This window comes from Sinohyriopsis cumingii, chromosome 1 (assembly GCF_028554795.1).
Source record: "Sinohyriopsis cumingii isolate HCF-2022 chromosome 1, ASM2855479v2, whole genome shotgun sequence".
Lineage (NCBI taxonomy): Eukaryota > Metazoa > Mollusca > Bivalvia > Unionida > Unionidae > Sinohyriopsis > Sinohyriopsis cumingii.
The window spans coordinates 161,016,344-161,037,261 of NC_142961.1; the positions used below are offsets into that span (position 1 = coordinate 161,016,344).

The window sequence follows — 20,918 nt, forward strand, 5'->3', positions numbered from 1 at the left end:
AATCTTGTTTTAGCTAGTCCTGAATGGATGGTATTATTGACCTGGAGTTTTCACCAAAAGACTTCTTTTCATTTCTTGTTGGTCCTCAGTAAAAATGATGCTGATCATAAAACCAACATGGACACCAAGTAACAACCTTGTTGTGACTGCTTTTTAATTTATGATCGTATTGACACAGGGTTTCACAAAAAAGTCTCTATATGATGTCTGTTTGGTTCTAAATTTAAATGGTCTGCCTTGGACGTCAAATATGGCCATTAAGATGGTCATATTGTAAATCTTGTCACTGCTACTTGTGAATGAATGGTTTGTGATGGAGTTTTCACTAGATGACTTTTTATGATATCTGATTAGTCCTAAATAATAATGGTGCCAGTTTGACATCCAGTATGGCCACTATGGCAGCTGTCATGAAAATCTTGCTAACTGTATTTTTCTGGAATTTATGATTATATCAGTATGAGGTTTTTAATGAAAGACTTCTCCTGATGTCTAGTTGATGATAATTAAAATTTTCACCCAGTTAGACTTCTTACACTATTCAGTTGGTTCTAATTAGTGCTAATCAGACATCCAGTTTCATGTACATGATAACCATTTATTAAATCTCGTTAACACTGTTTCTCCATAATTGATTGTATGGTTAGTTGGTTCTAATTGGTGCTAATCAGACGTACAACATGTCTGCCTTGGTAGTCATATAATGTTGGAAATCATTTCATGGCTACTTTTTCAGATCATATGGTCTTGTAGACTGGCTTTTCATTGAGTATTTCTTATGATATCTAGTAGATCATAAATGAAAACAAAATTGCTGATCAGTAGTGGCCATCTTGAAACTCTTTATTCTGCCTCTCTCGAAGATTGGTCATCTTGACAAAGGTTTCTCGCTAAAACATGTCTTGCTGTATGTATTTGATCCCAAATGAAAATGACCTCCAGAAATTTGAAAAATCCTGTAAATCTACTTTATTTTGAGATCCAGAAAAAATTGACCTTGGAGTCAAGACTGAGGTCATTTTTAGCCTGAGGGATGGCCTGTTGTGTATTATATGACTTATGCTATCTATCATCATATGTGACTGCTCCAGTGGCCAGAATGTTAGAACATCTGCCTTGGATGCAGGAGGTCGCAGGTTCTGGTACTGTTAGAACTGGTTGACCTGGTGTCAGGATAATGTGACTTGGTGGGACATCATGCTACATGTCAATGGCATGATGCCTCAGCGCTAGGCATCACTATGAACTGTCACATTGCAGACATCATAGCGATATGACTCAAATATTGTTAAAGCTACGTTAAAAATCTAAATGACATGTCACACTATCATCCAATGTCTGTCCATCAGTTAGCAAATGTTTGTTATCGCTATTCCTCCTAAACTACATGGAAAATTGTTATGATGCTATGCTATGCACACACATTTGTTCCATGGTTAGTCCTAAATGAAAAGGGTATGGCTCAGACATCAAATATGGCCACCAGATTAGCCATCTTGTAACTCTTCTTTATTGCTACTTCTTATGATGTCTAGTTAGTCCTATATGAAAATAGTGCAGATCTGTTATCCAATATATGGAAAGTCCTATTGACATGGGGATTTTACAAATTCCTCTTGAAAATCTTATCACTACTTGTGAGTGGATGATCATGTCAGCATGATGTTTTAAATGACTTCTTATTGTGTCTGTGTGGACTTGAATAAAATGTGTGCCAATCTGATAGTCAAATATTGTATCACTGTTTTCAGAGTTCCCAGTTTTTCCAGTTATACGAACTTGATCTCAAAGGACCACCTCTTGGAGATGGTAGCTTCTCGATCTGCAGGTAATACTTAACCTTTTTATCTTTTTGCAGGATTGTCTCATTATTCAGGGCAATTATATTAACATTTAGCAGGAAGACATTAAACACCAAATGAATAATGTTGCTAATGGGGGTCGGAGTACAGTATATGTGCTTTCTTTTAATATGCCTGCCAAAAGATTGAGTATATTATGTTATGTCATTGTATGTGGCTGTCTGTCTGTTTGCCTGTTAGTAACTTTGCTTCCACATAATAATTTAAATTATCCATAATCAACAGTTACCAAACTTTATGGATGGCTTGGATTGGGTACAAGGAGAAGATCATTGAATTTGAAGTAATAAAAAAGTTGAAGATGAAGTTTGCTGTGACTGATGGAAGAAAGTTTTGTTTTGCACAGTACAGTTTTTACAGCACAAACCTGTACCAAGTTTTGTGAATTGCTTGCACTTGTACTAAGAAGAATTTTATCAATTTCTGGGGTCAAAAAAGATCAAAGGTAAATGTCACTGCTTCAGAGAAGAAAAATAGTTTTCGTAGAATAACATTAGTTTTACATCATATACTTTGACCAGACTTGGTGGATGGCTTGCACATGGGGTAAGGAAGAAGCCTGTTGATATTGGGGTCAAAAGGTCAAAGGTCTCTGACTGAAGAAAAAAGGCTTTGGCTAGCCAATTCTAGACTACATTCTTTGACCAATATTTGTATATGGCTTGCAATTTGTTATGTGAGAGATGTATTGAGTTTGGGATCAGATGATCAAAGGTCATGGTCATTATGGCTTAAAGACAAATGGTTTTGGAGAGTAAGATATCTTTCATAGTAAGTTCCTTGACCAAACTTTGTGGGTGGCTTGCACTTGGGTAATAAAAAAACCTATAAATCCAGGGATATAAAGATCAGAGGTCACAGTCATGGTAAGTAAGTCCTGTAAGAAAGAAATAATGGTTTCTGATCAGGAGTTTAGTTCAAGATTGCATACCTTGATAAAAGGTTGAGGTCATTGAAAGACATTGGTCGATGATCTCTTTAGACAACCCTGCCCTACTAGTGCCTACACTGAAGACTATTATTAATGGGACAGGTGTATAATGTGCCCTTCCCAGTACTTTATCGTTTGAAGTTGCTGGTTTATGATTATGACTACAAGGCAGTGTTAGTGGAAAAATGTAACAAAAAATACTATGTTGGTGTTAAAGTAGCTGGCTCAGTTTGATAAAATAGATGGTTGAAAATGTGAAGGTTGATCTTGTTACTCAAGTAGCATGGTAGTATAGGTCCAAATTTTTTGCTTATGGTATAAAATATGTCTGGAGACCATGTTTTCAATCTGATTTTTAATGGACTTGAAATTTAAGTATATGTCATTATTATCTCAGATGAGTTGATTTTAATGAAACTTATCTCAGACAAGGTTGAGATCCAAGTATTGAGTACAGGTTTATAAAATCAAGATCTCACATGAGATCAGTAAGGTGAAAAAGCCACATTTTAATGAGATCTTGCATCTGGTTGGCTGAACTTGTTAGTACTCTGGAGACTATTTTTAAAGTCTAGATTTAAGTAGATAAAAATAATGCAATAACTACACCATCTGGATTATCTTTACTAGCAAGATCTGCACGTATTTCTGAAATTCAGCGCATTTAGAAATAGTTCTTTAATTGTATGCAATTTAAACCTTTTTTGTTTTAAAAATACCCAAGTTTTGTTCTCCATAAATGAAAGTAAGGGAAGGAATCCATTCTGTTGACTATTGAGAACCATTAGATTGGGATTACTGAGTAATTCCCCTTGCAAAATTATGTAAACCAGATATTAATTTTTTTTATATAGAATATGTGTAATTTCAAATAAACAGTCTCCATAAATTAGCAATATAATACACCTTACTTATTTCTAACTGAAGCAAGAGAATAGAAAGATTGTTAGAGAAAATGTACAATTGTAGACCAGCATGAAATACATGCCATGTTCTAATTAAGGAACCAGATTTCTTTAGTTATAGATATTTGCTTATTGGTAATTGTGTTCATTTTTTTTTATATCAGTTTTGCTGCCATATGAACATGTTTCTTGTACAAAAGATCTGCTTAATTTGATACATTTTTTTTGCAGAGAATTGTTTCAAGAAAATTTTTTGTTTTCAATTCCTTAACATTCAGAATCAATTTTGTCATATATGGTGAAAAAGTGTTTGAAGATGACTAGCAGTGCCATGTTAAAGTGTCAGAAATATTTTTCATCATGTACCATCAATATATTATGCATTATTTTATAACATTTCATATATTCATTGGCATTACTCGCAAACTGTTTGGAATGTTTATTTTTTATTCATTTAGCTTTAATGAATAAAGATAGCCAGTATGTTTTTCTCTTTCAGCATTTTCAGATTTAATTACCAAGAGTAATGAAACTCTTGACCGTCAAAAAAAAAAAACAACTTGTAAATTAATATTGAAAAGCACGTCACTCTGAAGAGCATAAAATAAAGCTTAATCTGGTATTGATTAGGGACAAAGAACTCTTAGGAGTATTAATTATGCATTTTTATTTTACTTTGGGCCAAGAATTACTGGATTTCCTGAGCGAAATATTCTTGATATTTCACTGGAGGGGAAAAATTAAATTTTTCAATGACTGTCAGTAAACATGGATAGCGTAACCATGAAATTCAAAGTTATTCCTAGACTGATTCATCCTAATAGAAATGTTGCTGATCTTACATCTCATATGGTCACTGTGACAGTCATCTTGAAAATTATAATGCAACTCCTTTTGAACGGATGGTAATATCCATTGTAAATTTAAAGAATAGACTTCTTTTTTAATATCTAGTTGGTATTAAATGTAAATGATGCTGATCTGACATATTGACATTGAGACAAGTCAGCTGATCTTTTATCTATGATATCTGGCTCTAAATCAAAGGCCATGACAGAATTTTGCTGTGCACTTACATATATCTTGTGGACATGCAGACTTCAACATTTAAGAGAGCTGTGGTGCCTGAATGGTTAGTATGCCAGACTCACATACAGAAAGGTGTAATTTTGAATCCTACAACAAGACCAAGCTGGTTCAACCATCATAGGATAGGGTGTCCTTGAGCAAGGCCCTTAACTCCAATTGCCTTTGCATTAAATACCCTACTTGTGTTGCATTTCCACAACGCACCAAACCAAAACCAAAAGCCGCATGTAAGAAAATATTTCTGTTACCAGTTTGGTATGTTGGAGTTTCTCAAGAATATCAACCAGAGATTGTTTCAGTATTTGGTACTTAAATAGAAGAAATGGACTTATCTAGCTTCAATTTCCTGAAAATTCCTTTCATTACATAGAGTGTCAGTATCTTGGAGGAACACTTGTTTTTTCATATACCAGTAACCAACAGTAAAGCACAGTGTTTTATGTTACAATGTTGATCATAAGTCTGTAGGTCCGTTCCCTGTTTTGTTTTGGTTATAATAACTTGATTTCTCCGCCATCTCTCATTAACATGGCTGTAACACTGTTGGGAGGGGAGTATAGCATTTTTCCTATTAATTTATTTGTGCGTTACTTCTTAGATCCTGCTCCACCTACACTTTCAAAATTGGCACATGGTTGCATTTCAGGTAGAGTAACTATCCTATGTCAAATCTTGGTCTTTAGTGAGTTCTCTGTTTCACCTATTTTGCCATCAAATGTGTCCAACATTACTAAAAATAGTAGAACCTAAGAACAACTTATCAGATTTGACAGAAAGGTCTATAAAATTTGACCAAATTTGACAGGAAGGTCTTTAAAATTGTATAAATCTGACATGAAGGTCTTTAAAATTTTCTAAATTTGACAGGAAGGTCTTTAAAATTTGTTCAGAGTATGATCTGCCATCATATATTGCCAGAGTTACTGAAAATTGAAAAACCTTTTAGTGGCTTCATTTCATTTGATTAAATATGACCAGTCATCCATGCATAGATGGGTTTCACATTTGTACAAACGATCAAATATGGCCTGCATTACTAAAAAGTGAAAGTCTTTAAATGAATTCTTAAAAACAGCCAATCAGAATTTGACAAATTTTGGCAGAAAAACCACACAAGTATTTGACCAAATTTGATTGAAAACCAATTTTGACTGAAACTACTTAGTAGTATTTGACAATTTTTTAATATTTTTTTTAAAAACCCACTTGAGTATTTGAGCAATTTTTACTGATGACATCATTCTTGGATAAAAGACCTTTCAGATTTATACAAATGATGCTGGTCTTGCATCAAATGTAACCACTAAATATTAAAAAACATTTCACTACTTTATCTAGAAAACTTTTTAACAGAATTTGACCAGCTCCGACAGAAATCATCCTGTCAAGGAGGCTTTTCAATATTTGGCAAAATGATGTTGAGGTGCAATCAGGTTTGGGTGATGGTATTTTGATGGTATGGTAAAGAGACTAGAGAAACCTTTAAACATTTGTTTCATGACATATTTAGTAACAAAGAAATTTCAGCAAAGCATCCTACTTATTCAGATTTTTTGGCCAGCTGTTCTTGCATTTGGCTTTTAATCAGATGTCAGTCCACTGAGTGATTTTATCCCACTTGGAACTCTTGTTCAGCTGTCTGTTCATTTTTTCCTCATTATCTTGAATCAATAATTGTGAAATTTTTATACGTAGATCTATGTCAGGGAGCATAGCTAATCCATACCAAAACTTTGTCACTGTGACCTAAATGTCTTGCTTGAGTGATATAAGTATTTTTAGCCATTTATTTGTTACATCCTCTCTTTTTAACCCCACAACAGCTTGACTTGTTAAACTGGATTTCATCCCCATGCTGATGAAACTTTTAATGCATCTCAAGGTGTAGTATAATGCATGTATATTTTCTTCCTCATCATTGCAGCCTATTTGTTGGCTTCGAAGCATACAAGTAATTGGTTTAAAGCCCCTCCAAGTCTGCCTGAGTAAACTGACATGGTCTTCTTTGCCCTCATCACTCATTACCTTAGCATCAATCCTCCATATGTGCACCAATGGTTATTGCAGAATGTCTTAGTTATAAGAGTATGGTCTCGTGTTGACTGGGTGGAAAGGGTTTATTGCACACTGCTTCTATGTATATTTCTGCTGCAGAAAATGCCGTCGGAGGTCCACCAACAAGATCTATGCAGTGAAGATAATCAGCAGGAGGGTGGATGCCAATAGAGAGATTAAATCCTTAGCCTTGTGCCAAAATCATCCAAATATTGTCACCTTAATAGATGTCATACATGATGAAGTAAGTACAAGTTTTTTTTACCCTTTGAATGATGATATTTCCTTTGTTAGATTGAATTGAGATTTCTTTGTTACGTACTTCTAGTTAGATGACTCCAATTTTATATTTGATTCTGATATAGAGTCCATGTTGGGTCTGTCAATCCTGTGTATCTAGGCTTTATTAATTAGTAATACATGCATGACTATGGTAGAAGACTGTTAGATAATACCATAGTATAAATTATTTTCATGGGTTTCAAATTTTTATTTAAAAAGAAGACATTTTTGTTCATTCTTAAGTGCAGGTTTTTGCGTGGCTAGGTTTGCATACATTTTAGGTATACATGGGTTAACTTCTTCTAATACCCCGATAAAAAGTACAGAATGATGCTGACAGTAAATGGCAGTCACTTTATTGATTAAACCAGTCCTACCACATCTTAGCGTGTCAGTGCAGTCAAATACACAAAGGTGATTGGCCATTAAAGTACACATGCATGGTTTCTTCTTTAAAACGGGGGCCCCGAGTGGCCGAGTGGTTTAAAGCGCTCTTCGTTACGGATCACTGCCATCTCACCTCTGTCTGCGGCGGTTCGAGTCTAAGATTCAGCCAATGTGGGCATGTGAGAAAGCTTGCCAGTAGCTTCTTGTGGGTCGGTGGTTCTTTCCGGGGTTTTCCGGGTTCTTCCTCCACCATTAATACTGGCCGCCATGTATAGCCTATCGTGCTGAAAAATGGCGTTAAACCCCACAACAACAACAACAACAAATCTTCTTTAAAACACTGTCCATAAGTTGCACTATCAGTATATTCTGACATCTGTGGGGTTGAAACGGTCGCTTGAGATTTGTACAATTCTGAAAAGATCCCAGTTGGATTAGATAACATTGGACAAATGACCAGCTGCCCCTCACTCAATGCAGTTAGCAAGCAGTGTTAACATTTGATGTGTTCAGAGTCCATTAAGTACAGTGTGGAGACCACTCTTATTCCAAATGCCCACCTTATCCTAGTTTTTGCAAAGGTTCATCTGTGTGCAGTTCAGGCCGGTCTACCTTAGGTCTGAGGCCAAAAGGTCTCAAATCTTCACACAAAATTGGATTCCAACCACGAGCAAATTTTGGGTGAAAAAATATAGGGTCCAAAAAGTTAGATTTTTCTCTCTGTATTTTGTAGTGCAACTAGAACGTCCAGATTATTTGGTATAGTTGTAGAGCTATATCTGTCTGCTTTTTGTAATATCACCCACTTTGGTGTATCGTAAATGACCTTGATGCTGCAGAGCTCGGAAGTAGGGTACAGCCTCATCACGCCTACAGGCAGGATTGGGGCTGAAGGAGTTAATGCTGAGCATCTAGCAAGGTTTTTTCAGCATTTTTCGAAGTCTTTATTATGACTCAGTAGGGGTTCTAACCTGTGACCTCCAGATTTTTAGGTGGATGCTCTAACCATTTGGGCATTAAAGTACAAAGATGCTAACTAAATTTAAAGACAATGGAATCACTCCTTCGTTTGAGACTGCCTCATGTCTGAACCAATTTCACACAGCTTTATAATAAATAAAGACTACAAAGAAGAATTAAAATGATATTTCCACAAATCATATGCTAAACAGGGCATGAGGAACAACAGGAGAAAGATGAAGATTTGTATATTATATTAATAGACATTTAAACCAAAAACCATAAAGCTGATTCATGCTGAATGGATAACTGCAGCCTGCATGAAAATGTGTGAAACATCGGACCTAATTGTCAGTGACTTGCAAAATTTGTTTGATGGATTTAATCAGAAGGGATACTATACTGTGCTCAGCATTGCTCAAACTGCGCTGCATAGCAACTTTGCACTCCTGTTTGTATGGGGGATATATCAAAGAAATCAAAACAGCAGCGTAGGAGTTGCCTCTTAAGTTGTTGTTACAAAATCTTTTCTTGGTTCACCCGTGTCAGAAGCAGCCATGGATATGGGATGACAAGTGTCATAGAAATAATACTGATATACTGCAAACTACAGAGGCCAAGCAACAACTGGAGAAAGACCTCTCTCTCCTAATCAGTGATTGACTTCTCTGGCAACCTTCAGGTGGGTGCCAGGCTCAATAGAAGTTGCTTGTTGGTGATGTATCCCTATACAGGAATTCCCAAATTGTGAAAAAATCATTTGAAATGTTTTATAATATGCTGCCATATTCCATTGGAGATGATTAAACCAATTAAGACTCCTATCTTCCATGTAATACAGCTCAGTCTAAGCCCAGACAATACATGGGATTACTGAAAGCATTTACCTGGCACATGATTCAATCTAAGTCAAAGAGAACCTTTGATGTTCAGTCTTTTCATTTATGCTAATTCATTACAATCATGAGTGGTGATCATGTGCTAATAATTGAGGAAGGGTACATGCTTGACTGCCAACTAAATACCAAATCAAAAAGGGGTTTGGCACAAATTATTAGAGTTCTAAAACTTATGCAGTATGGAAGAGATTGTGTAAAATAGAAACATAACAAGATAGGCCAATTGACACTTGCTGATATTCAGATGATCTCAGTGACAATCGACATGTTGAACAGTTTACTTAGTTAGATACAACAGATGGACCTGAACCTGAATACAGCATGTATATTGAGACATATATTAAACATTTATTGAAACTGAGTTTACTTCCTTCAGTTCGTTTAGAAACTAATCAGTAATTTGTTTATAATTTGCAACATTTTGAACATGTACACAGTGTTAACAAGTAGGCCTGCATTATCTTATGCCTAGTGCATTGCCCATTCTACATAACATCCTTTTCACAAGTTGATTATTTGTATTAGTTTTAGTTTGTGTATTATAATAAAATCTCAGTATTTCTTATTTACCTTATTATTTCATCACCTGGCAGCCTACATTTTTCCATCCTTCTTTTTTCAAATACTTTTTTTTAAAAGGATTTTTTTTTCAGCAAAATAGTTAAGAAATATTTAATTCTGAGAATTTCGAACATTTTGCAATGCTTAAATGGCAGCTAAACAAACATTTGTAAGGTAAATATGGCTCGTGTTAATGTTGAATTTCAATCCTGGTCTGTATGAGCCACTTCTTCCATATTTTTTTTAGATTCACACATATCTGGTTTTGGAGTACCTGCAGGGTGGAGAGCTCCTGGAGCGAATCAAGAAGAAGAAGAGCTTTAATGAGCCAGAAGCCAGCAAAATTATGTGGCAGCTGGTCCAGGCTGTCGATTTCATGCACAACAGGGGTGTGGTACATAGGGATCTCAAACCAGAGGTAGAACTGATTTGCTTTCACACTTCATACTACTTCATTTCTGGAAAATCCATTAAGACTTTAAAAAGCTGGAAAAAGTCAATTCCTTCCCCCATTGTAGAGAAACACAAATTGAGAAAGTGGTTATAGGTTAGGTGTTATATAATTAAAAGACCGGAGACAAAATGCGATTGTAGAATGACATTTTGCCCCAGAAATATCAGATTCATGGATTGACCGATTTATTATTTTTTGATTATGCTTAATGGCACATCAGCACCAACCCTCGTAAATTGTAACCCCATAAGTAACGTGCAGTATGTTGTGACAACTCGCTAGCCAAAGAATGCCAACAGTGGGGGGAGGGGGGAATGGGGACAGGGGGAGGATGACAACAACTGTCAACATCGAATATATAATAGGTTCGGGTAAACCAAAAAAACTGACATTACATATTTGTGTTTGTTTTAATAATAATAAATATTTCAGTTTTATTACTTCTTTTTTTGACATAATAACTGCAGTTTTTATAAAAACATTTTACCTAATCTATAAATCAGCCACTGCAAGCTTGCGCTTACGTCTGCCCACATGACGTTTGCCTGGAGCTGTGAAGTACCAATTATTTAGAATTTTTTAAAAATAACTATATTAAATATCACTGTAAGTAATAATTAACAATCCAAACACAGGATACCCAGTGAAGTGTGGGATGAATAAAAGACTGTGAACACAAAATAGAAAAGAATGAATTTAAAGCAAAGCACGTGGAAACAAACACACAGCACGTGATGTCTGAGTGGGACAGGGTGCTTACTGCTAATGCAGTTGACTCATCTGAATCTGAACTGATTCGAACATTGCCGAGTTACTTTGGTACAGATGTGCAGTTGACAATATGCCGAAATGGGTGGGTATGTATGTGCCGAATATGCCTCTGTGCATGCCTCTTGCCCACGCATGGCATGCATTCAAGATGTATAAGTACATTATTATTGTTATTCTATGTATATGTTCTCAGCAGTCATGACTTGTGTCTAAACTAAAAATGCTAGTCAAATTGATTGCCAGTAAATAAATTAACTTTTTTAAAAATAGATAGAAAATCATTTTTTTGGGGTGAAAAATATCAATGTATGATAGCCTACTTGATATTTTCAGAGCTTGATAATTACAAGCTCGCAGTTTGTGATTTCGATTTTTAAGGGTTGATCAACTCATGAAAAGCTACATCGAACCAGGTCTTGCTGGATGAAGCCTGTACCCAACTGGTCATGAATCTGGGACCCTAACCACTTAGCCATCTCGGCTGCTCATAGTCATCTTAGCTGGTTATAAATATGGCACACTAACTACTTAGCCACTTTGGCTAGTCACATGTCTGGCACACTAACTACTTAGCCACTTTGGCTAGTCACATGTCTGGCACACTAACTACTTAGCAACTTTGGCTAGTCACATGTCTGGCACACTAACTACTTAGCCACTTTGGCTAGTCACATGTCTGGCACTCTAACTACTTAGCCACTTTGGCTAGTCACATGTCTGGCACACTAACTACTTAGCAACTTTGGCTAGTCACATGTCTGGCACACTAACTACTTAGCCACTTTGGCTATTCACATGTCTGGCACACTAACTACTTAACCACTTTGGCTATTCACATGTCTGGCACACTAACTACTTAGCCACTTTGGCTAGTCACATGTCTGGCACACTAACTACTTAGCCACTTTGGCTAGTCACATGTCTGGCACACTAACTACTTAACCACTTTGGCTAGTCACATGTCTGGCACACTAACTTCTTAGCCACTTTGGCTAGTCATGTCTGGCACACTAACTGCTTAACCACTTTGGCTAGTCACATGTCTGGGACACTAACTACTTAGCCAGCTAGACTTAGGTACCATAGAAATTTCATGCATCACTATTTGCCAAATTGTATCATTTGTATTGAAAACCTGTATTGATTAATTGAATACTTTCACAGAGCAGCTCTGTTTGTGTGTGTGTGTGTGTGTGTGTGTATATATATATATATATATATATATATATATATATATATATATAGTTACACCTTAGGGGTTTCAACTACGTAACAAGAAAGAGCAAGCAAGTAATCCATATATGTTCCAAATATTCTGAATAAAACTGTGAATTTATTATTATGTATCAACACCACAGAAGAGTCACACTGTTTTTAAATCCAAATGACCTTGAATGTTTCACAATAAATCTGTTCAGCTGTTAATACCTGAATATCTTTGTATAATATAAAATTCAATAAATCAAGCTAAGCTGTGTATCTCTTTCAATTTTAGTGTAATGTCAAGAGTGTAAAATCCTTTAATATAAGAAGATAATGTGCAGCAGCAATACAGTATAATACCAAGCTTTAAAATGAATCATTTAGTATTTAGAAATATCAAATTCAGTAAACAAATCAGCTGTTCCAATCTGACCAATCATGAACAAATTCAGGATCCTTTGCAGAAAAACTCATGATTGGAAGTCATGAGAACATAAGTCCTTTTCAGATCATGTGATGTTTTCTTGATCTAATTTCTACTAAACCTTGAAACTTATGCATGAAAAAAAATGTATGCACTGTATGACTCATCTTAATTAGTGCAAACTAAATTGTTAGAATGTTAGTATTGCAATTGTCATTGATTAAATGACCCTTGCATTAATATACATATACATATTTTCATTTCAGAATATACTATTTGCAAATGAGTCAGAGGATAGTGTGATAAAAATTGTAGACTTTGGGTTTGCTAGAATTAAACCAGGCAATGCTACATTGAGCACGCCATGTTTTTCACTACCATATGCTGCCCCAGAAGTCTTGAAACAGACCGTACCCAATAAGGATAATGGTGGATATGATGAATCATGTGACCTCTGGAGCTTAGGGGTCATTCTGGTGAGTTTTTGAATGGTGTAAACTGTAATATTTAAAGAAAAATTAGTAAGAAATAATTCTTTTGTCCATGTATTAAAGTTCATGTGACATTATAGACCAGCCAGCTTGCTCTTCAGATGGCATTGTCAAACCATCATAGCCTGTACTCTTCATCAATGATACATTTATCTTGTTCCTCTACTATACTTAATGTACAAGTTTCATGGTGTATTTATCTAGTCCTTGGTAGGCTTGTCTGGTGAGCATCATCAGTTGTACATAAGTAGTTGGTTTTTTTTCACTATCCTCCTAAACTACTTAAAGAAAAGTCATGGTGACAGTCTCGAAAATATTTCTACACCTGAATGGATAATCATATCAACAACCACACTAGGTATTATCATATAAGATTTTTCAGCTTTACTTATTGTATGAACCTGTTAATTTGTAACTGGTCCTGAATGAAAATGACACATAAATGCCCCAATCCCCATATACCTGTAATAGCCATTATTAGAAAAGATTCTTGTAATGTACTGATCCTGTAAACCTATTAATTTGTAATTGGTCCTAATTGAAATGGAAAATGTGCAATAAACCCACCCACCCTGGCCATCACAGTTGTTTACTCTCGCATAAAAGAAAATATATTTGTTCCTTCAATAATATCTGATTTGTTTTTTATTCATCTTATTAAAAAGGATAAAAAGAGTGAAGAAACAAATGTGACTTATTACTACCAATTTGTTTCAGTTTGAAGAGTGTCAGTTTGGTGACTCTTGTTATATATACATATTCCATTTTAATGACTATTCACATCATACAAAGTTTCATTGATTTGGGTGCAGGCATTGACATCTGGACATTGGAATAGACTTGGCCCAGCATTAGAAAATCTGTTTATTGCTCCAAAATGGTTACAATTAATATTACAAATAAGTGAATTCATGTTGCTTTTTTATGCCAATGAGTAGTTAACAAAAAAGGTTACTTTTCAGTTGATCTTGCCTTTTTTTCCAGTATACAATGTTGTCGGGCAAAGTGCCTTTCCAAGTTCACAGTCAGGGAGACACGGCTGCTATAATTATGCAGGAGATTAAAAGTGGACATTTTGAATTGTCTGGTCCTGAGTGGGAAACTGTATCAGAACCAGCCAAAAAGCTCATCAGAGGTAATTTCTAACTTTGCCTTCATTTCCACATTCTTGATAAATGTTCTTTCTCTTTTATCTGTTTACTTATAGGTGGTATTGTCGGCCGGCAGATAATATTATATTGAACATGGTCTTTTCCAAGTGGTGCCAATCCAGCTTCAGATATGGTTTTCATGGTGGCCATCTTGAAAATCTTGTTATAATGACTCCTCATGAATTGATTGTTTTATCAGTATGGGATTTTTATCATAAGGCCAATTATGATGTCTAATTGGTCCTAGATGAAAATGGAGGAATCAATGTGACATCTAGCATGGCTTCCATGGCAGCTATCAGCCCATCCAATTATTAGTATTTCTTGGGACATGTTTATCAAAATTGTTTATGAGGTGGCTCCCATAGCAGGGGTGTAGCATCCAAAGGTCCCAGATGGAAAATCTACAAATGATACCCATCTGCCATAAAGTATATCTGCCGTATATACTTGCGTATAAGCCCGTTTGCGTATAAGCCGACCCCCCCCCCACTGAATTGGTAAAACTGTTATAAAGTGCATGACCTGCGTATAAGCTGACCCATAATTTCTAGACTACCGGTACATCACAAGATGCACAAAGTGAGTTCTGAATACGTTTATTTAAGGGGCCCCGAGTGGCCGAGTGGTCTAAAGCGCTCTTCATTACGGATCACTGCCATCTCACCTCTGTCTGCGGCGGTTCGAGTCTAAGATTCAGCCAATGTGGGCATGTGAGAAAGCTTGCCAGTAGCTTCTCATGGGTCGGTGGTTCTTTCCGGGGTTTTCCGGGTTCTTCCTCCACCATTAATACTGGCCGCCATGTATAGCCTATCGTGCTGAAAAATGGCGTTAAACCCCACAACAACAACAACAACAACAACGTTTATTTAAGCAAATCACATTATTAAATAAAATGAAAGTAAGAAAGCTAATTTATATGTTGAAATAAAAACAGTTCTAAATTGTTAAGTCTTAATGGAAATTTAATTAATCCTCATTCTAAAATCATGAATTATACAAGTTCTGTCACTCTTAGAATCCTTCAAAATCTGGCTCTGTATCAGACTCGCCAAACAGTTCACGAAACTCGGCTTCTGTTACGGGCATGCTTTCATCATATACGTCGTCATTGTCATCAAGGTCATCCGATAGTGTGTCATTCTCCTTCTCGCTCTCCTCGTCATTGTCAGATTGAAATATAGTATCATCCTCTGTTCCATCTATGGCATTGCTGATGCAGCACTTCCTGCATGATTTTGCAATCATTTCTGATGGAATTGACTCTCACGCTTCTTTTACCCACTTGGCGACCAAATCGATGTCCGGCCTCATTAAATTCCTGCCTTTTGTCATTTTCACAGCCTCTTATAGTGGTAGTATACTATTTATATACCTTATCTTGTAATTATTTTCATGTGTGGTTGGTTATCAATTTGTATTTGATAATTATTTATCATTGTTGTTTATTTGTGTGGTTTTTTTAAACTACCGGTAGTGTGATTCAATTGATCAAAATATGATTGTTCCAGTGTGGACATTATTCAAGTATTGTGACAGTTTATAACTTTGAGCAGAAACCATGTCCACTACCATATCTCATTAAACAATACATCTGAGAGTCAGCATGTATTAGTAAAGTCATTGGCATTGTGCAACAAAACAAACCTATTATCCCGGAGGCATTTACCACAGATTTAGCATATGGTAGCTATTGTACAACACTCTACCGCTAACAAACCACTTTGCTTTACAAACAACTAAACAACAGTAGTATATAAACTGTGGCTGCCGATTACTTCTAAAACACCTGTCAAAGAAATCCCACAAATTATATTGTTTTACAATTATTCACGCTGACTCATATAGTGCCCTGTTATTTACCCTTCCTAAGCATGCACGCAACAAACCCCTATGGAGCCTCTCGCTATTGTTCCTTTAAGACTATCGTACATGTATTTCTACTCTCGATCAAAATGTTTGTCGTATATACGTTCAGTATCATAATTCTTTTATTTTTTTACGTAGGTTCTTTTCATATTTACACTGAAATAAGCTAGCTTGCATTTGTACGATACCATAGAGTTTAACGATTACTGATTAGCTGAGGGTTAAATACTTGACTGGAGATTACTAATATGACGGTTCTTTTGGAAAATACACGTACCACCGTGGCTCAAATAATACGTATGGCTGCATTTTCTGGTGGAAGGACATCTGTCAGATAGATGTCAAGTACGTTAAAACATGTTTTTCATTCATTATCCTACCACTTAAGTTAGAAAAAAAAATATTTGTTTCACTTCACGACAGCACATGTCTTATGAGCCATGTGGCATCATTAGGCATGTGATCTCATCTTCGGCGATCGACAGAAACAATAAATGCTGGAAATCGAGGGAAAAAGCGTTAAAAATTTCAGACTTGGACCTTGGCCCGCAGATAAGCCGACCCCCTCCCCCTTCTTCCAGGCCTTATTTTTTTCCTAAATTTTTCAGCTTATACGTGAGTATATAGGGTAGTTATACTTTATTATTATTATTATTATTATTATTATTATTATTATTATGATTATTATTATTAAAATAATAATATAATTAAAAAATGTTAGAGAATAACCAGATGAGAGAGAATCCTATAATAAGCACCTTTCACACTGATACAAATATGTTAATACACTGACTAGACCAACTGAAATTACAAGTAGCAACATAATTTATCATGTCAAATACCACCAGTTTCTAACAAATGGCTGGAAATTATTCTGACATGGGTGTATCTTTTGACCCAACACACCTGCCTTCTTACTACATTTACCTTTGGGGCCCCGAGTGGCCGAGTGGTCTAAAGTGCTCTCCGTTACGGATCACTGCCATCTCACCTCTGTCTGCATGGGTTCGAGTCTTGGATTCGGCTAATGTCGGCATGTGAGAAAGCTTGCCAGTAGCTTCTCGTGGGTCGGTGGTTCTTTCCGGGGTTTTCCCGGGTTCTTCCTCCACCATTAATACTGGCTGCCATGTATAGCCTATTGTGTGCTGAAAAATGGCGTTAAACCCTACTACAACAACAACAACAACAACATTTACCTTTTATTCCAGCATATTCCAGGTGAGAAAAATCAGTCCTGCTTGGACCTCTTAATAAAAATTTTGTCCATGTATGTCTGAATCATCTGTTTGGCAGGAAATATCCTGCAAACCTGATATCTTCCTGAAAGATGACATGTATTTGTTTAATGACATGAATTTATACCACATACAAGAATGGACTTCTTCACATACAAGAATGGACTTCTTCACATACAAGAATGCATGTCTTCACACACAAGAATGGACTTTTTTACACATAAGAAAGGAGTTTTTCAGAATATCACTTTTAGAGCATAGGCAGTGCTGTCCAACCTGCGGGCTGATTGTAAATGGCCCGCCAGAGCTCGAGCAGCTATATAGTCGTTGCTTTTGTTTTCTGCTATGGCCCTTGGCTTCAAGAAAAACATTTTTCAGTGGCCCTTGGTGTCAAAAAGGTTGGACAGCACTGGCATAGGGTATTCTGCAGTCATTTGCTTACTGACATATGATTATTTTTTTTCTTTTTAGATTTGACAGATATATGACTTCCATTTGAGTGGGTCGGTGGTTCGTCCCGGGGTTTTCCCTGGTTCTTCCTTCACCATTAATACTGGCCGCCATACATAGCCTATCGTGTGCTGAAAAATGGCGTTAAACCCCACAACAACAACAACAACAACAACAACTTCCATTTGACTTAAATTTTTTGCCATTACATATTGAACAAGGTTTATTTAATTTTAGTATATTTAGAGGTATTCATATGTTGCGTGCCAGTTCTGGAAAAGATGTCTTGCCAGTACTTAGTGTGCAAAACCGCATGCTCTCCATTCACTTATTATTCAAGTGGACTGAATCAGAGTACACATTGTTGAAAAGTCAAACACTTGGATTGCTTTGGACATGTTTTGGTAGGAAAACTTGATGGTCACTTTCACAAACCATGTGCTTGTCATTTTGTCATTCTCCCACTATATTGCTTTATGTTTTATGACTACTTATGTCCTTGAAATTTCAGTTGTATCATATTGGGAGGGCATCTGTGTTGTACAAACACATTTATAGATTTATTAAGCATGATACACTTATTAAAGTAGTTATTGTTTACACTCTTATTATTGGTTCTTGTTATTTTTACGTATCTTGAATAATTCCTACTGACTTTGTCTCTCTTCACCAGGCTTCCTTACTGTTGAGCCCAAGAAAAGACTGACAATGATGCAATTAAAACAGAATGAATGGTTGCAAGGAGGTTGTGCACATTGTAATGCACCGTTAAGAACACCAGATGTTTTGGTTTCTAGTAGCAACATGCTTTATATGCAACTCAGTGTTACGATGAATGCATTCCATAGGGCCACTAGGGAAGGTTTTATTCTGCAGGATGTAAATAAAGCTCCACTGGCTCGGAGGCGAAAGCAAAGAAAAACTAGCTCAGATGGTCGAAGTGGGTCCTCAGATAGTAACAATTCTAGTGGTTCTCATGGCTCTACAAGTGCCCAGACAATGACTGTGACACAGCCTATACCTGTGGAATATCCACCAAAGAAAAGATCCAATTCTAATAATTCCCATAATTCCAGTACCTCATCCACTTCACAGAGCTCAATGCATAGTACTGGGTTTGTGCCTCAAAAGACAACACCTGTCAAAACTGATAACGATTCTAGTCTGGACTCGTCATCTCACTTATTTGGCAAGGGTGTAGAAGTAGTTGCTCAACAGGCTGTCATGGTGGAAGACAATGATTCTGCCAGTGAATTGGATGATATAGTGGATACTGAGTTGTTTCCTAATTCACGAGGAGTAAAGAGAAAACACAGCGTGGAAGTGGTAGATGACTATGATGATGAAGATGGTGATGATGAAGATGATGACAATGGAGAGAGTAATTATTCAGGATTTGAAGATGAATGTGTTGTCATTGATGATGATGTTGGTGATGATGTTGATGATGAAAACAGCAATAGAAGTCAGCAACCTTCAAAGAAGCATTCATTACCATCAGAGACTATAGTAATAGATGACTAGATAATTATTCTTTGGATAATATTTGACTAATTTATTTGTTTCTTTTTTATAGATTGTGGTTGACAGGGTTTGTTCACTGGGATTTTTTATTTTTTTCTATGTGCAGAGCTTCTTACCCATCATGGTTATTGTATTCACTGTTTGTGAGTGTACTACAATAATGAAATTTGATGTGATGTGACGAATAGTGCTTTTCAGACATAATCACTGGATAAATTAGCCTGTGAGATGCTTCAGGCAGATGGGTCATTGTTGCAGTAAAATGTTATCTCATATATATATATATATATATATATATATACCTTACTTTGACAGATCCCAAGACAACTCTTTCATTTACAGTGAAAGGTGTACGCAGAGATGATGAGAGTACCTTTTTGTAGCAAACACCTTACTACAGTCAAGCCTGCCATATTGGACACTGCATTATATAAAGAGCCAGTCTTACAAAGTCTGATAAACCAAAAAAATTGAAGAGAAGAACCTTTAATGAGTGATCTCATTTTTTGGGCTAGGCCCATTTCTCACTTAACAGAGGTCATTGTGATGTATAAAAATAAAGAACGATATGTATGGAACCTCAAGTATAAAAACAAAATGACATGCCATAGCAAAGAACTAGTGTGTAACTATGACAACTTTAATGACCCCCAGAAAACTGGAAGTATTGTCTATAGAAAACTCTGGTCCATATATGTAGGAGGTCTGGTGTCATTTATATTGATATTATAGAGAATGTTCATTAGAGTAATGAAATGAGCAAGTGCAGGAATGGGTTCCTTTGAAGCATGTATGTGTTAGTATTAGGAATTTTTGGGGACTTAATTTCTGTATATTTTCTTGGACATTACCATTTCTGCATGAAATTCATTACCTGATCACATTAATGTTAGAAATAAACTGTTACCTTCAAATCCAACTGTCCCATTTCCCATCTGTATATAATATAAGCAGGTGATCACCTTGCAGTTGCAAGGGGAGGTAATAAGGAAGAGTTTGACAGAAAAGACATTTCTTTTTTTTCCTTCTTTTTTTGCGAGGGCTAGATCCAAGAGGTAGCAGAGTTCATTTCTTAACATTAATTTGATCAGGTTTGCATTTTGTTTTTTTTTTATTGGCAAAATTGAATTGCCATGTTGGCACTGCAGGGTGACTATGTGATCATTGTTAATGACATAACTCGTGAAATTTCTGTTTTAAGAAGTGATAAGAAATAAAAAGCACTCCTCTTGAAAGATTAGCCAATCTCTGAAAGCACTTTGTTAGATAGCCTGAGGAAGTGTTTAATTTATTCTCTTAGTCTGGCCACCTGTATTAAGCAGTACATCAAATTGACTTTGATTTTGTGTATTGTAAACAGCATGGTGTCACAGTTTAGGCCGAACAAAAAATATGTGTTTCTGATTGTTCTGGTT

The 20,918-nt window shown here is 36.1% G+C and overlaps 1 protein-coding gene across 1 annotated transcript in view; it reads left to right on the plus strand.

Moving 5' to 3' along the window:
* The window catches only part of LOC149808248 (ribosomal protein S6 kinase alpha-5-like), a 109,023-nt gene extending 88,701 nt beyond the window's left edge, over positions 1 to 20,322 (plus strand). The window contains exons 11-16 of the mRNA XM_089975435.1: positions 1,752 to 1,828; positions 6,942 to 7,086; positions 10,179 to 10,349; positions 13,050 to 13,259; positions 14,259 to 14,409; positions 18,653 to 20,322. Of these exons, the coding sequence (XP_089831561.1) occupies positions 1,752 to 1,828; positions 6,942 to 7,086; positions 10,179 to 10,349; positions 13,050 to 13,259; positions 14,259 to 14,409; positions 18,653 to 19,503 (1,605 nt within the window). The 3' untranslated portion in view covers positions 19,504 to 20,322. The remainder of the gene's footprint in view (positions 1 to 1,751; positions 1,829 to 6,941; positions 7,087 to 10,178; positions 10,350 to 13,049; positions 13,260 to 14,258; positions 14,410 to 18,652) is intronic.
* The last annotated feature ends 596 nt before the right edge of the window (positions 20,323 to 20,918 follow it).